This window comes from Oryx dammah, unplaced genomic scaffold (genome assembly GCF_014754425.2).
Source record: "Oryx dammah isolate SB20612 unplaced genomic scaffold, SCBI_Odam_1.1 HiC_scaffold_16, whole genome shotgun sequence".
Lineage (NCBI taxonomy): Eukaryota > Metazoa > Chordata > Mammalia > Artiodactyla > Bovidae > Oryx > Oryx dammah.
The window spans coordinates 27,850,485-27,867,352 of NW_024070200.1; the positions used below are offsets into that span (position 1 = coordinate 27,850,485).

A 16,868-nucleotide genomic window follows, 5' to 3' on the forward strand; every position below is an offset into this window, starting at 1 on the left:
GAGAATTTTAAATATTAAACTCTCAGTGATGGGATTTGAGTCAATTACATTCTTTTTTAAAATGTGTTCTTTTGGCCAATGATTTTATGTTATATGTGATTTAAAAATAAAATGGTATAAGTAGGAAAAAGTCATAAAAAATGGAGGCTATAAGAAGGAGATAATTCTAGAAATTATAAATATTTCTACATATAGGGGAAGAATGAGAGGGTACTAATAATGGATTGTTAGGGCTAGAGAAGTTATGCCTTCAAAGAATATTTGAATTCCTGCCAATAGCTGTTTGTTCACATGACTCTGAGGAGTCTAGGAGACTAATGACAGTAAGCCATGGTAAGAGTTCATTCACTGTGAGTGCTTGTCATGTATGGCCTTATATTCTTGCTTTATCTTCATTTTTATAATGGGAAATTACAGGAAAATATTTCTATATCATTAGTGCCAATAAAGTTTTAAGAACCACTCTGGATATACTTATTAAGAAGTTCACTCATCTGAAGTTATGCTGTTCATTAAACTCTTTTTTAATGTATACACTTTGTTACCTGAGAATAAAATATGACTTTTTACATACAGTAAAAATGTTTTCTGGTTTAACTTTTAGTTCTAAAAATGAAACTGACTGTATGGAGTTCTGTACGTAGACTTAGCATCTACTGATACAAACTCTATGTTACTCATTATATTTATATATATATGCATACACACACACCCCTAATTTAACAGTGTTGATTTATGTAAATAGTAAATATTTTTAATTTCAGAAGCATTCAAATTAGCAGAATTCTGGTAGTTAAAAAATTGAATTTAATAATATTTCAAATCCTGGGCTTTTGTTTTTTTAATTTCTTATAGTAATAGTTAATATACACTTGGCTTTTCCCAATTTTAAAACAAGGAGAATGGTGCTTAAGTGTTTGGGTTGTCAGGATAAACACTTAAAACGAATAACCCACAGTAAACACTCAATAAAAGTTAATTTTCTTATATCCTTTGTAAAATATTTTGCTATATTTTTGTGGGACTTTATGATAACTTCGGCAGCGTTATCAGGAGTTGAAGTAACATGTATGAAACTTGTGTTGTTTTGTTGTTGTTATTAATTTTTAGAAGAAACCAAAGACACAGAGGCTCCCACAGCACCTCAAAATAGCCAGTTAACGTGGAAGCAAGGCAGACAACTGTTAAGACAGTGAGTAATGCTTCATTTTCAGCTTTAAGGATTTCGGTATGAAAGTGTTTACTTAGTCACTTGGCAGGTGAAAATTATTTAATGATAGTGGGACGATGTGTATAGCTCTCATTGTTTCTTTTTTGTTTTGTTAGATTTTGAATCTTTTTAAAGTTTGCATCCTCTGAATGGAAATGTTTCTTTAAACATTTATCAGAATGATCTTATTTTCTTATTTGTGGAATAGAATGTCAGAAACAATTGAGGATTCATACTTACAGACACACTCATTCCTCTCACTGCAAAATTTACATATTTGGTTTTAAGTGAGATTGTGACTGGTTTAGAGAAGGAATTTAACTGGTTGTCAGAAACTTTTCAGCACTGGCTTGCTTACTAAATTTACTTGAATTTTTGAGGAACATTATTGATGTTTTAATTGTTTGCTGTATTAGAAGTACTTCTGTGGCAAATCTTTTTACTATTTATCAATTAGAATAAAAAAACAAAGATTTATTTGTTCTTTTCCCTTGTGTTTTGAAAACTTTGGTACTTGAATGCAACTGAAATCTTAGGTAATTTGTAACTGTTCACCCTTCTCAACCCTAGATATCTTTATCTTTGCTTCAGTAACCCAGTAGAGTGTGGTCAGACCCTTGGTCTTATTATAACCGATAACTGTTCTACCTCTGGAATGATCTGACAGTTCGTATTCCACTTCTCTTAATCTGGTTCCCCTGTTATTTGCCCTCTGATCTGATCTTAACTGCTTCATTTTCCGTATCTCCTCTACCAGTGGTCGGTTTGACTTTGTGTTTTTCTTGTGGTAGGGTTTTTGTTTCTTCTTGTTACTTCGTTAGCTCCTACTTTGACCCCATGATCCTTTACCCTTTTGCCAGTACCCTTAGCTTTCTTGCTACCCACCTGTCACCCCTCCTCATCCCACCAGGCATTTTACTTTACCTACCTGCAGGATTTCAGCCCTAGTTCTGTCATACTATCTGTTGCTTCTGTTTCTAATTAATTTTTGGAGAAAAGTCATAGAATTGTGTGAATGCCATTACACATGCATGGTTTTCTGTCCAAACATTTCATGGAGCCTTTTTCCATATCCCTTGTCATCTCTTGCTCCTGTTGCCCTCAGTTTGCCCTCCTAAACTTGCACTGCATCTCAACCCATTTTTCCTTACTCGCATTAGCGCACCTTAGGTTCTACGTCACTGAAAATACAAAGGCTATCAGGTGAGAACTCTTCACTCCTAGCTTTTCTTTCTGTAAATGTATTTAAACCTCATATTTATAATCTTAGTTTCTAAGGTTCTATTCAAAGAAGTTTTTATCAATCTGAACTCTTGGTGACTAAAATTCAGGTTTTAATAAAAACAGATTATTGCTTGGAAGGATGACCATATGGTTAGAATGTGGAGGTTTTTTCTTTCCTCCAAAAGAGGATCACGTTTGTTAGAAGAGTTTGATGGTTCTAGGGAAAACAGGTACACAGAATTTCTCTCATAAATGTCTAATCCCATTGTCTGGCTTTATAGTCTATCTCTTGTTACCTTTCTCTAAAAATAGTTTATGTGAATAGTCTTCCTTGTTCATTTCTCAGCTAGTTTTCCATTTTCATATTTCCTGAAGCTTCTATCACAAACATATTTATGAGACCCTTTTGTTCATTTGACCGTTTGGAAATACTTGACATAAACTCCTCATTTCTTTTTGAAACTTGGTTTTTCTTTCATGAAATTACTCTTTGCTGTTTATTTTTACCCTAACTTCTGGTATTCTTTGCTGTAATTTTTCTTTGTGGTTTTCTTACTTTTCCAGTACTTTAGCTGTTTTTGTCCCCAAGCTTTCTGTTTTTATTTATGCTTTTTCTCTGGGTAACTTCATTTCAATTCATGGCTTCAAATATCACCAAACACTAATGACTCCCAAATCTGTACACCCAGTCCATTCTTTTCTGAGCTTTTGACCTTTCTTATCACTGTACCTAATAAATGTTATCGCTTTGATAGATACTACATGATTATTTGATGAGTTCCCTGTAAAACCAGATTCTGGCCCTTTATTATTCATTTTATTGAGTAGAATCACCATTCAGTCATCTCAGCTAGAAACCTGAAAAATTTCCAAAATTCTCATCTTAATTTACTGCTATAGTTACTTTTGTAGCAAGTTACTTGGATTTTACCTTATTTTTCTCACATTTTTTTCTCTTCTCCAGTTTTAGTTCTTGCTGTGTTAGTGTCCTAACCAGTCTCCCTGTCTTTAGCTTTCACTTTAAAATCTTTTGTTATTTTGTCAGTAATATATAAGGCTTTTTTTTAACATCTTCCCTTAGCCTGTCAAATATCAGTACTTCAGTAAGAAATTTTAAAATTTGTCACACAAGCTCATTCATTACCCATTATCTGTATTTTCGGTCTCATAGTAGGTCCTTGTAGGTAACCTGGTTTAGCTAAGAAGGAAAGTTTGAAAACCACAGGTCCATAGGACTGCAATGAGATTTTAGATCTTAGAAGGAGAACTGAACTATCCATTAACCTCTCACTAAGAGCCAAGCTTTCAAGGTGGCCTGTCATTGTTCAGAGGTTTAATTCTATTCATCTTTTACAACTTTCTGGATTTTTTTTTTTTCTTTTTTGAGTAATACATATGTCAGCTCCTAAAAGGTTTAGAGCTTTTTAGGCATCAGGATGATTGGCTCTTAATTAGTATTAGCCATCTATATGCTTTCTCAATTAAATTTTGGTTTGTAATCAGCCCTTTAAAAAAAAAAACTGGAACTAGTCTATAGAGAAGAAAGGTATTAGGGAAAGGTAGAGTATATTTTAGAGTATTATGGATTTTTCTAAAATCCTTTGATGTAATTTTCATTTAACAAGTTTGCAGGTATTAGCAAATTATGGGATTTAATATTTTTAATTTTCTCTTATAGATATCTTCAGGAAGTAGGTTATACAGATACAATATTAGATGTACGGTCTCAGCGGGTGAGATCATTACTTGGACTGTCCAATTCAGAACCAAATGGATCAGTAGAGACAAAGAATTTAGAACAGATCCTGAATGGAGGTGAATCTCCTAAGCAAAAAGGACAAGATATCAAAAGGTATGAACTATACTTACTTGTTGCTCAATTGCTGAGTTGTGTCCAACTTTTTGCAACTCCATGGATTGCACCACGCCAGGCTTCCCTGTCCTTCACTATCTCCTGGAGCTTGCTCAAACTCGTGTTCTTTGTGTCATTGATGCCATCCGCATTCTCATCCTCTGTTGCCCCCTTCTCCTGCCCTCAATCTTTCCCAGCATCAGAATGTTTTCCACTGAATCGACTCTTGGCAGCAGGTGGCCAAAGTATTGGAACTTCAGCATCAGTTCTTCAATTGAATATTCAGGGTTGGTTTCCTTTAGGAAAGACTGTTCTAATCTCCTTGCTATCTAAGGGACTCTCAAGAGTCTTCTCCAGCACCACAATTCGAAAGCATCAATTCTTCAGTGCATAGGTTAACATTATTTGTATAACAGGTATTATGAATCTCTTTAGCTTTTTGTTACTACTGTTAACAAATTTTAAAGCATGCAGAGGCTCATCCTTGGTGGTCCAGTAGCTAAATCTCCACAATCCCAATGCAGGGAGCCTTGGGATTGATCCCTAGTCAGGGAACTAGATCCCACATGCCACAACAAAGAGTTTGCATGCTGCAACTAAGCCCTGGCACAGCCAAATAAGTAAAAGAAAATTTTTAAAAGAAATGTGTAAAAATTAAAAAAAAGTTCTGTAAAAAAGAAGCATGTAAAGTTCAGATTTAAAGTGTTTTTTCCTAAATGGCATCATGGACAAATAAACTTTTTATTTAGGCACTTTTTAAATTTATGTATCTTGAAGTTTTGAAGCCAAGAGAATGACTGAATTATCTCTGAAATAGGTGCAAAATTAAAACTTGAGAGTGATTTCCTGTAGTTTAGAGTTATTTTGAACACCTTGATGTTTGTTAGAGTGTTTTGAATAAATTTTAATAATGTCTTTATTAAGATAAAATTCACCTGCCATAAATTTCACCCATTAAAGGATATAAGTTTAACAGTTTTTAGAGTATTCACAAAGTTATTCAGCCATCACCACAATCTAAGTTTTGAAAATTTTCATTGCTCCATAAAGAAACCTTGTACTCATTAGCTGCCACTCCCCATCTTTCCTATATACCTCTCACTCACCAGTCCTAGGCAACCATTAATCTACTTTGTCTCTGTAGATTTGCCTGTTCTAGATATTTTATGTAAATGGTTATTTTGTGAGTAGCTTACTTCCTGTTAGCATAGTGTTTTTAAAATCCATGTGACAGCGTGTGTCAGTAACTCATTTCTTTCATTGCCAAGTAATACTGTTTTCTGTGGATATATCACATTTTGTTTATTCTTTGTCCAACTGATGGGCTTGTCCATTGATTCCATATTTTGGAATAATGAATAATGCTGCTTTGAACATCAGTCTGGAAATGTGGACGTGTGTTTTCAGGTCTCTTGGGTTTATACCTAGGAGTTGAATTGCTAAGTCATACAGTAACTCTGTGTTACTCTGTATAACTCTGTTTACCTTTTTGGTGAATTTCCAAATTCTTTTCCAAAGTGGCTGGGCTGTTGTACATTACCACCAGAAATGTATAAGAATTCCGGTTTCTCTACATTCTCATCAACACGTCTACCAGATATACTTTTGATTATAGTACAGATACAATAAATGCAAGTAGTCAAGCAAGTGGAACTTTTTTCATTTTCTACCATTAGATATTACCTTGAATTTCATAGGTTGGAAGGACAAAGAAAAGGAGAATGGAAAAAATAAAACTAGTTCATGTAGAGCTTAAAATAGTATGTACAGTTTATAAACTAGCATTACTTCATACCTTAGATATATATTGTGATATTATGTTGATAACTTTCAGGTTAGCATAAGCCTTTAGTTTTGGGATTTTATTTCTGAGAAGTAAGATCTCTAATAAAAACAATTTGACATCTAATAGAGCCCTTATTTTCTTTACTCTGGATTTCAGGAATCAAGAGTTTTCATAGCATATGAGAAAAAGCGAGGATATTACTATGTGTTTTAAAAACTAAATTTGTGAGTTAACCAGGTTAAGTAGTTAATAGGATTTATAAATACTTGGGAATGTAGTTTAGTGTATCACACTTGACTCTGAGTTAAAGATCCATAGCAGACTACATCTCCTTGTAAAGCTTCTTACCTTTACAAGATTAATAGTTTTTTGTTTTCTGTTTTGGTAAAAAGCACATAACATGAGATCTACCTTAAAAATTTTTAAGTGCACAGTGCAGTGTTGTTAACTATGTAAGCACAGTATTGTAGAGCACTTCTCTAGAAGCTTTTCATCTTGCGTGACTAAAACTCCATACTCATTGAATCAGTCAGTTCAGTTCAGTGGTGTGATCACTCACCTAGAGCCAGACATCCTGGAATGTGAAGTCAAGTGGGCCTTAGAAAGCATCACTACGAACAAAGCTAGTGGAGGTGATGGCATTCCAGTGGAGCTATTTCAAATCCTCAAAGATGATGCTGTGAAAGTGCTGCACTCAATATGCCAGCAAATTTGGAAAACTCAGCAGTGGCCACAGGACTGGAAAAGGTCAGTTTTCATTCCAATCTCAAAGAAAGGCGATGCCAAAGAATGCTCAAACTACCGCACAATTGCACTCATCTCACACGCTAGAAAGTAATGCTCAAAATTCTCCGAGCCAGGCTTCAGCAATACGTGAACCGTGAACTTCCAGATGTTCAAGCTAGTTTTAGAAAAGGCAGAGGAACCAGAGATCAAGTTCCAACATCCGCTGGATCATCAAAAAAGCAAGAGAGTTCCAGAAAAACATCTATTTCTGCTTTATTGATTATGCCAAAGCCTTTGACTGTGCGGATCACAAGAAACTGTGGAAAATTCTGAAAGAGATGGGAATACCAGACCACCTGAGCTGCCTCTTGAGAAATTTGTATGCAGATCAGGAAGGAACAGTTAGAACTGGACATGGAACAACAGACTGGTTCCAAATGTCAAGGCTGTATATTGTCACCCTGCTTATTTAACTTATATGCAGAGTGCATCATGAGAAACTCATTGAATAGCGACTCCCTATTTCCTCCTCCCCCTAGTACCTGGGAACCACCATTAGACTTTTTCTGCGAGTGACTACTTTAAGTATGTAAGTGGAAACACACAGTATTTATCTTTCTGTGCCTGGTTTATTTCGCTTAGCATGATGTCCTAAATGTTCACTCATGTAGCATTATACAAGAGTTTTCTTCTTCTTCGTTTTTTAAATTGTTGTGCTGTCAGTGAGGGTTTTATTTATTTATTTTTTAAAAATCATTTATTTATTTGCAAAATTTTCTTTAATTGATGGATAACTGTTTTACAATGTTGGTTTCATTTCTGCCAAGGATTTTCTTTTTTATGTCTAAATAATTTGTTGACTGTATGTACCACATTTTTCTTGTCCTTTTATCTGTCCACAGACTTTTAGATAATTGTTTTTAATCAAGGCCAATTTCCTTCTTAATGAATATACTTGTATTCAGTTCAGTTCAGTTGCTCAGTTGTGTCCGACTCTTTACGACCCCATGAACCGCAGCACGCCAGGCCTCCCTGTCCCATCACCAACTCCTGGAGTCCACTGAAACTCATGTCCATCGAGTCGGTGATGCCATCCAGCCATCTCATCCTCTGTCGTCCCCTTCTTCTGCCCTGAATCCCTCCCAGCATCAGAGTCTTTGCCAATGAGTCAACTGTTCGCATGAGGTGGCCAAAGTACTGGAGTTTCAGCTTCAACATCAGTCCTTTCCAGTGAACAGCCAAGACTGATCTCCTTCAGAATGGACTGGTTGAATCTCCTTGCAGTCTAAGGAACTCTCAAGAGTCTTTTCGGTGCAAAAATAATTGTAATTTTGGACCGTGAATTTTAAATTAGTCTAACTAGGCTCAAACATCTTTATTAATCAAAATAGGAACCATTACACTCAACACATTTTTGTCAACGAGAAATAAGGTTGTTTACTCCTATAGCTTAACAATCTGTGTTTGGGGATTCAGCAAACTATTGGAAAGCAGTTTTCTACATCCTGCTGGTTGTGGAAGTGTTTTCCCACAAAAAGCTGTCAAGATGCTTGAAGACGTGGTAGTCGGTAGTGGTAGTCAAGAAGTCAAGTGAATGTGGCAGATGAGGCAAAACGTCGTAGCCCAGTTTGTTCAACTTTTGAAACGTTGGTTGTGCAGTGAGCAGTAAGGTGTTGTGGAGAGGAATTGGGCCCTTTCTGTTGACCAGTGTCAGCTGCAGACATTGAAGTTTGCTGTGTATTGCATCAGTTTGCTGAGCAGACTTCTCAGAAGTAATGATTTTGCCAGGATTCAGAAAGCTGTAGCAGACCACCAGAGAGTGACCAGGACCCTTTTTTGGTACAAGTTTGGGTTTTGTAAGCGGCTAAGAGCTGCTTCTCAGTTCACCCACTTGAGCTGCTTGTTACCTGTTGTCGTATACAATCTGCTTTTGTCACGTCACAATCCGATCAGGAAATGGTTTGTTGCTGAGTAGAATAAGAGAAGACAAAAGGATGATTTTTTAAAATTTCTAGTCAGCTCATGAGACACCCATTTAATCAAGTTTTTTTTACCTTTCCAGTTTGCTTCAAGTGCCGAACGACCATAGAATGGTTGACGTTGATTTCTTTAGCAGGTTCTTGTGTAGTTTAAGAGGATCAGCTTTGATGCTCTCAGTTGGTCATTGTCAACTTCTGATGGCTGGCCACTACTCCTCTCATCCTCAAGGCTGTTGTCTCCCTGCAAAACTTCTTGAACCACTGCTGTACTGTACATTTGTTATCAGCTCCTGGGCCAAATGCATTGTTGCTGTGAGTTGTCTCTGCTGTTTTATGGCCTATTTGAATAAGAAAGTTGCTCAAATTTGCTTTTTTGTCTTAGCATTATTCCCATAGTAAAAAATAAATAAAAAACAGCATTTTATAAGTCATTAGCAAAAATGCACATTAAAATGATTTAAACGTAACTGTATTCATTTAAGGATGTATTCCAGTATCAGATGGCAGATTTCAATAGTGCAAAAACTGCAGTTATGTTTGTACCAGCCTAATACATTGCAAGTCTGTATTAATGTAGGTGTGTATGGTTCAGCTAGAATTAGGTCCTTAAAATTCTAAGAAATATGATCTAATATATTGATAGAGATACCAACAAATATGTAGCTATCATATTCTTACTTATAACAGTAAAAATTTGAACCAGTCTTCATGTTCAACAGTAGAAAAATGATAAATTGTAGGCCATATTGTTAGAAATAGTATGCTCCGATTTACCTTTCAGCCTCTAGTAGTTCCCCTCTTTCTTTTTATTCTGAATGAATCTTGCCATACTTGTAGGGTTCCTTCATTTCTAGAAAATGCACTGACTCCTTTTTTACCCTTTATTTTTTTATTTTTTTGAGTTTGTTAAGTTTATTATTTTTTTTTTTTAATTTTTTTACTTTACAATATTGTATTGGTTTTGCCATACATCAACATGTATCCACCAGATGAATGGATAAAGCTGTGGTACATATACACAATGGAGTATTACTCAGCCATTAAAAGAATACATTTGAATCAGTTCTAATGAGGTGGATGAAACTGGAACCTTTTTACCCTTTTAATTACCAGCCTTACTCTTGACTTCACTCTGTTTTCCATTTATCTGGATATATAATTTTAAAAATTCTATTGATGATCTTTTTAGAATGAAAAAAGACAGTAAACAGATAGTTGGCAAAGAAAAAATATATAAAATTCCAGATGTAGATGTCCACTTAAGCATGGTGGATTAAAGAGACATTTTACTTTTCGTTCCTTATCGATCCTCTAAGATGTTCATTAAAGACTTTTTAAAGATACATTAACATATAAGAGCAGTAAATTGAGTACATAGGAAGAATGAGAAGGATATACTGTCCAACAGATAGGGAGAACTTAATAATTCTGGAATCTGGAAAGAAAAGAAGCCAATTCACATCCCAAAATACCAGTAAAGTTACAAAAGGTAGGGAATTAGCAGTATCAGGTACATCTGGAGTCAGATTTAGAGGGAGTTATTAATAGAGAATTAGTTTCAAATTTAGGTAAGAGGCAAGTTTCAAATTTATGAAAGAATTTCAAACTCCTTTTTTAAATTTATATATGTGTTTTTAAATTAATTTGTATTTTAATTGAAGGACAATTGCTTTCCAGAATTTTATTGTTTTCTGTCAAACCTCAACATGAATCAGCCATAGGTATACATACACTCCCTCCCTCCTGAACCTTCCTCTCATCTCCCACTCCATCCACCCCTCTAGGTTGATACAGAGTTTGAGTTTCCTGAGACATACAGCAAATTCCCATCAAACTCCCTCTTTTGTCCTGTGTAGCCATTTGAAAACCCCTCCCCTATCCCAAAGAATGGTGGTATGTTTTCTGGTGAATTCTGATTTCTGACAAATTGCAGTGATTTACGATTTCTTAAAAAGTCAGGCACCTGTAGGGTGAGCTACTGTGTTGAAGACAGGAGGAGGATCTGAAAATATCTAGCTGACCAGTGACATCTCTTGTTTTCTTCTGCTTGGCTTCTGGTATGTTGGCTGCTGCTGCTGCTAAGTCGCTTCAGTCGTGTCCAACTCTGTGCGACCCCATAGACGGCAGCCCACCAGGCTTCCCCGTCCCCGGGATTCTCCAGGCAAGAGCGCTGGAATGGGTTGCCATTTCCTTCTCCAGTGCATGAAAGTGAAAAGTGAAAGTGAAGTCGCTCAGTCGTGTCCGACTCTTAGTGATCCCATGGACTGCAGCCTACCAGGCTCCTCCGTCCATGGGATCTTCCAGGCAAGAGTACTGGAGTGGGGTGCCATTATATGTTGGCAGCTGATCTTAAATCCTTTCCAAGCAGAAGTATGATCTATTAATGGTAGAGAAGACTTTCTGATACTGACAGTTGGGAACTGCCAATGAAATGTTTGGGTTTCTGCCCTTTTACACAGACGGGAAGCTAGCTTCTTGACAAACCTCACCCATGTACACAATATATCCAGTTAGCTTTTCTATGCTTCGCTGTTAAATGCTAACAGTTAAGGAAAGACTTCGATGTGAAAATTGGAGACAGAAGGAACCAAATCCAAATAAGGAGCTCGGAGAAGACTTTGAAAAGTTTACTCTTCTGTAAGCACTGAGAAAAATAATACATCCATAAAACAGTAAGATGCTATTTTGTAAGGTTTGATGAGAAGTTCAAAAAGAGCTAATAGAAATTTTAAAGTGTGATTTAAATAATTTTTATGTAGAATTTGGATGATAAGGTTAAAAGACTCTCTCAGAAAAGAGCAAAGGGGGCAAAAAAGAAAGTAGGAGTGAAAAGATAGGAAAATATAAAGATAGGTCCCGGAGGGCTAACATCTGAATAGGAGTGTCAGAAAGAGAGAACCCGTAAAATGGTGTTGAAAGATTATTAAAGTAGTAATTTTTTAAAATTTATGTGATATATTTACAGAATGTATTTCCAAGCATTTTTGTTTCCACATTGAAAGGGTTTTTCCCTGGTTACACTATAAAATTAATTTTAAAAAATCCATACAGGGTCATCACCATGAATGCTAAAAAGAAACATCTCAAGAGTAACAGCATATTAGCTTGCAAGTGGGGCAAAGTTCCCTGGTTGCTTTAATTTCCATTTTCCTAAAGACTACTGACGTTGAACATCTGTGTATACCATACACATGTCTTTTTTTTTACTGAAATTTTTTGAATAATCTCCCCATGCTCATTGTTTTTTTTTTTGATTCTAAGATTTATGTGTTCTGTATATAGTCCTTCATTAAATGTGTGATTTGCAAATACATTTTCCCAATTTGTAGACGTTTGTTTAAATTGTCTTGGCAGTGTCTTTCAAAGAGCAAGGGTTTTTAATTTTGGAACGATTCATCAGTTATTTCTTTTATTGATTGTGCTCTCTTTGACTTTTTAAAGTCTTGTGCATGTATTGCTGTAATCAAACACAATTTTAAAACCTAAAACATGTGTTCTCATTTTAGAGACAGGAATTCATATCCAAGAAATGACAGTACTTAATTTTTCAAAGTTCAGAACAACACTGTCATGTCTTAAATTTATGATTCTTAAATTTTTCTGTCATTGATGTGCCGATTTTGTCAAATATTTTCTTTGCCTTTCATTTAATCCCCCAATATTGAGACATATTATTGATGTTGAGCTGAAAATTATGTGTTTTATTATTATGGTAGTTTTTTGTTTGTTCTTACAGATTTGCACTTGGAAAAAAAAGTATCTTTCTACATTCAGTTTTTATACAGGTCCTTGAACCATGTACTGGATTAGGCACAGTATAGTAGACCTATTAAGACCCTGTATCAAAGTGCTATTAAAAGCTAGTCTGAATTGTATGATACCCTTAATATAGACTAATAGAACCAGTCAGGGATAGGGGAAAAACCTAACTTTTAGACTATTATTCTTTTTGTTACCATGCACTGATCGTATTGGTCAGGATATTTGAGATCATCTAGTTTAATTCCCTTTCTTTGGGATTGGAATGAAAACTGGTCAGTCCTGTGGCCACTGCTGAGTTTTCCAAATTAGCTGGCATTTTGGCAGTTTTCCTTCCAAACCCAAAGAAAGGCAATGCCAAAGAATGCTCAAACTACTGCACAACTGCACTCATCTCACACGCTAGAAAGTAACGCTCAAAATTCTCCAAGCCAGGCTTCAGCAATACGTGAACCGTGAACTTCCAGATGTTCAAGCTAGTTTTAGAAAAGGCAGAGGAACCAGAGATCAAGTTGCCAACATCCGCTGGATCATGGAAAAAGCAAGAGAGTTCCAGAAAAACGTCTGTTTCTGCTTTATTGATTATGCCAAAGCCTTTGACTGTGTGGATCACAATAAACTGTGGAAAATTCTGAAAGAGATGGGAATACCACCTGATTGGCCTCTTGAGAAATCTGTATGCAGGTCAGGAAGGAACAGTTAGAAGTGGACATGGAACAACAGACTGGTTCCAAATAGGAAAAGGAGTATGTCAAGACTACTGTTTATTGTCACCCTGCTTATTTAACTTCTGTGCAGAATACATCATGAGAAACACTGGGCTGGAAGAAGCACAAGCTGGAATCAAGATTGCTGGGAGAAATATCAATAACCTCAGATATGCAGATGACACCACCCTTATGGCAGAAAGTGAAGAGGAACTAAAAAGCCCCTTGATGAAAGTGAAAGAGGAGAGTGAAAAAGTTGGCTTAAAGCTCAACATTCAGAAAACAAAGATCATGGCGTCTGGTCCCATCACTTTATGGGATATAGATGGGGAAAGAGTGGAAACAGTGTCAGACTTTATTTTTTGGGTCTCCCAAATCACTGCGGATGGTACCTGCAGCCATGAAATTTAAAAACACTTACTCCTTGGAAGGAAAGTTATGACCAATCTAGATAGCATATGAAAAAGCAGAGACATTACTTTGCCAACAAAGATCTGACTAGTCAAGGCAGTGGTCATGTATGGATGTGAGAGTTGGACTGTGAAGAAAGCTGAGCACCAAAGAACTGATGTTTCGAACTGGGGTGTTGGAGAAGACTCTTGAGAGTCCCATGGACTGCAAGGAGATCCAGCCAGTCCATTCTAAAGGAGATCAGTCCTGGGTGTTCATTGGAAGGACTGATTATGAAGCTCCAATACTTTGGCCACCTCATGCGAAGAGTTGACTCGTTGGCAAAGACTCTGATGCTGGGAGGGATTGGGGGCAGGAGGAGAAGGGGACGACCGAGGATGAGATGGCTGGATGCCATCACTGACTCGATGGACATGAGTTTGAGTAAACTCTGGGAGTTGGTGATGGACAGGGAGTCCTGGAGTGCTGCAGTTCATGGGGTCGCAAAGAGTCAGACACGATTGAGTGACTGAACTGAACTGAGTTTAATTCCCACAGGTAAAGAAATTAGAGCCACAGTGTCTAAATGACATGGCCAAATTCAGGCAGCTAGTCAATGGAAGAATTGAGACTTTGATTGTGAGAGACTATGTTCAGCTGAAGCTTTCACTGTTCTGTTGCAGCCTCTGTTTTTAGAGATTTAAATAAGTATTTGAAAACTGTTTTTTGTACATAGATGAGGAATTCAGATTATAGTTTTAAAATGACTTAATAGATTAAAATAGATTATGACTGTTAATCAATTGTAAGAGTGGTTCTGAAACACTTGGAAGTATTTCTTTAGTATATTAATAATCCTGTTTTGTAGGTAAGAAAAACCTGTGAAAAGGATTGGAATCTTCTATATCTGATTTGCCATTACTTTAAATCTTAGTAGCCTCATAAATTAAACTTCAGTTTTAGTCCTTAAACATTTGGACCACATTGTGAAAGGTTGTAGAGCTAAAATAAATGCTGAGTTCAAGTTGCTTAATTACAATAACTTTTATTTTGAGAAATAATACTACATTCAAGTGCCTAGTAACTATAGGGTTTTTACTTTGATGCTGTAATTACTTAAAGTATTATTGTTATAGAAACTTAACATCTTTAATTGTAGAACATAAATGCTCTTTCATTTTTGGGTAGAATATTTAGATAATACATTATAAGTAAGTTTTAATTTGAATCTGTCTACTACCTTCAAATACTGTTTAAAAATAGGAAACGGAAAGAAATACTTATCACTGGGATATTTTGATTCATCTTTTTCCTCTCTTACAGGGCTTCTGGTGATGTTCTTGAGACATTCAATTTCTTAGAAAATGCTGATGACAGCGACGAAGAAGAGGAAAATGACATGATTGAAGGCATCCCAGAAGGAAAAGACAAACATCGGATAAATAAACACAAAGTAAGAATTCTCTTTACTAAATACTAAATACATTGTGTTAATAACTAAATACAATGTATTTAATCATGTGTATGGAATAGAAAATTTCAAGATGTCTTAAGTTACACTGGAAGTTGTTGATGATTTTTTATTACGTCATTTGAAAGTTTTTTATATAGTTCTTACTGAATTACCCCACATATAGTAGAAATTATTATCTACTGTATTATTAACTAATTGGCAAAAAAGGGTCTGTTTTTATGGGACTAGTCCAGTGTTTTGGAACTTTTTTGGGGGGAAAAAAAAAAACTATCCTATCACAATTAAGAATCACTGCTGTAGAGTATCTCTTGAAGTACAGTAAACAAGTGATAAGTTGTAACTGATGTGGTTGATATTCCCACCTTGGGTGAGGGAATAAACTAAGAAATGTAAATGTTTGTGTCAACACTCTTCACTCTTTGTTAAAGTTTAATGAGTTTTCTTTTGCTTATAACATGGGAAACACAGTGATGTATTTTAGTGTTGATACAGATTATTTATAAGAGCAAAAATAGATTAGATGATCGCTGTGTGAATTATCATAGTAGTGTATGGTATTTCAGCTGTGGTTTTGAATTCCATTGTAGTTCTTTGGGATTTTACAGTAATGTGGGGAAAATTCCAGTTTTCCTCAAATGCCTCCAGTTTGTAAAAGCAGTTTTCAGCCTTTCTGCCACATACTCATGTGAAACATGGGTGAACAGATGTTTTGATTTTTTTTTTTTGGTTGTTGTTGTTCTGAGAAGCATTACTATAAATTCCGCAGCTATTGACTTACATTACTGTCCTTATTAACTATGCCATATCCTTACGAGTTATGGACTATAGGTGCAGTTTTCAGTGAATGAGGTCAATTCAGCACAACATACTGGAATGTAAGTGACTGCACAGGTCTTTAATGGAGTTACCTGTAAATCTCTTGTAGTTAGAGATGTTCTTTGTGAAGATCATCATATTTGAAGATCAAGATTTTAATCATTCTTAACCATCACACTGCTTGCATCACACTTCAGAGCACTATTGACAACCATTTCTCTAGGATATAATTTGAGATTGTTGAACTCTCTGGAAAATCTTAAGATTTTTGTTTCTAAATAACCTAAAAATAGGAGTGCAAAGGTAAAGATAATTGTGTGAAAACATAAAGGATACCTTTACAATTTATCATAAAGGTAATTCTTGGCTTGTGTTCCCTTTACAGATAGGTAATGAAGGCTTAGCTGCTGACCTAACTGATGATCCAGATACTGAGGAAGCACTGAAAGAATTTGATTTTTTAGTAACTGCTGAAGATGGTGAAGGAGCTGGAGAAGCACGAAGTTCAGGGGATGGCACAGAATGGGGTAAGGTGATAAAGAAATACAGGGGTGGGAAAACATCTAGGCCTTAAAGAGGTATTTTATTAAATATTATATGTGGAATGTGTGTATCTGAATGTATGCTGGCAGTTAAACTGAGAGCAAGGAGAAGAGTGGTATTCAATAATTTTAGAGTATTTTGCATCAGTTTATTTAGATTTGGTGGCTAAACTGTTTAATATATGGCTTTTGTTGAATTTTGATTTTTGAAATTTGTCTTGATTTAAAATTGAAGCATTCAGTTAATTTAGAAAGCCAGTTCCTTTCTTAGCAGATTTTTTTTAAGCATGTACACAGTTTTAAACATTCCCATGATTTAATTTGGTAATAGATTTGGGTTTCAAGAAGGTGACTCTTCAGTATGCCTATATGGTATACCTGATCAAATAATACCATACAGGCA

General features: G+C 35.7%; 1 protein-coding gene across 4 annotated transcripts in view; it reads left to right on the forward strand.

Annotated features, from left to right (window-relative positions):
• The window catches only part of STRN3 (striatin 3), a 104,947-nt gene that overhangs the window by 51,337 nt on the left and 36,742 nt on the right, over nucleotides 1-16,868 (forward strand). For all 4 annotated transcript variants that reach the window (XM_040257170.1, XM_040257172.1, XM_040257171.1 and 1 more), the window contains exons 4-7: nucleotides 1,111-1,192; nucleotides 4,113-4,286; nucleotides 14,957-15,086; nucleotides 16,309-16,450. In XM_040257170.1, the coding sequence (XP_040113104.1) occupies nucleotides 1,111-1,192; nucleotides 4,113-4,286; nucleotides 14,957-15,086; nucleotides 16,309-16,450 (528 nt within the window). The remainder of the gene's footprint in view (nucleotides 1-1,110; nucleotides 1,193-4,112; nucleotides 4,287-14,956; nucleotides 15,087-16,308; nucleotides 16,451-16,868) is intronic.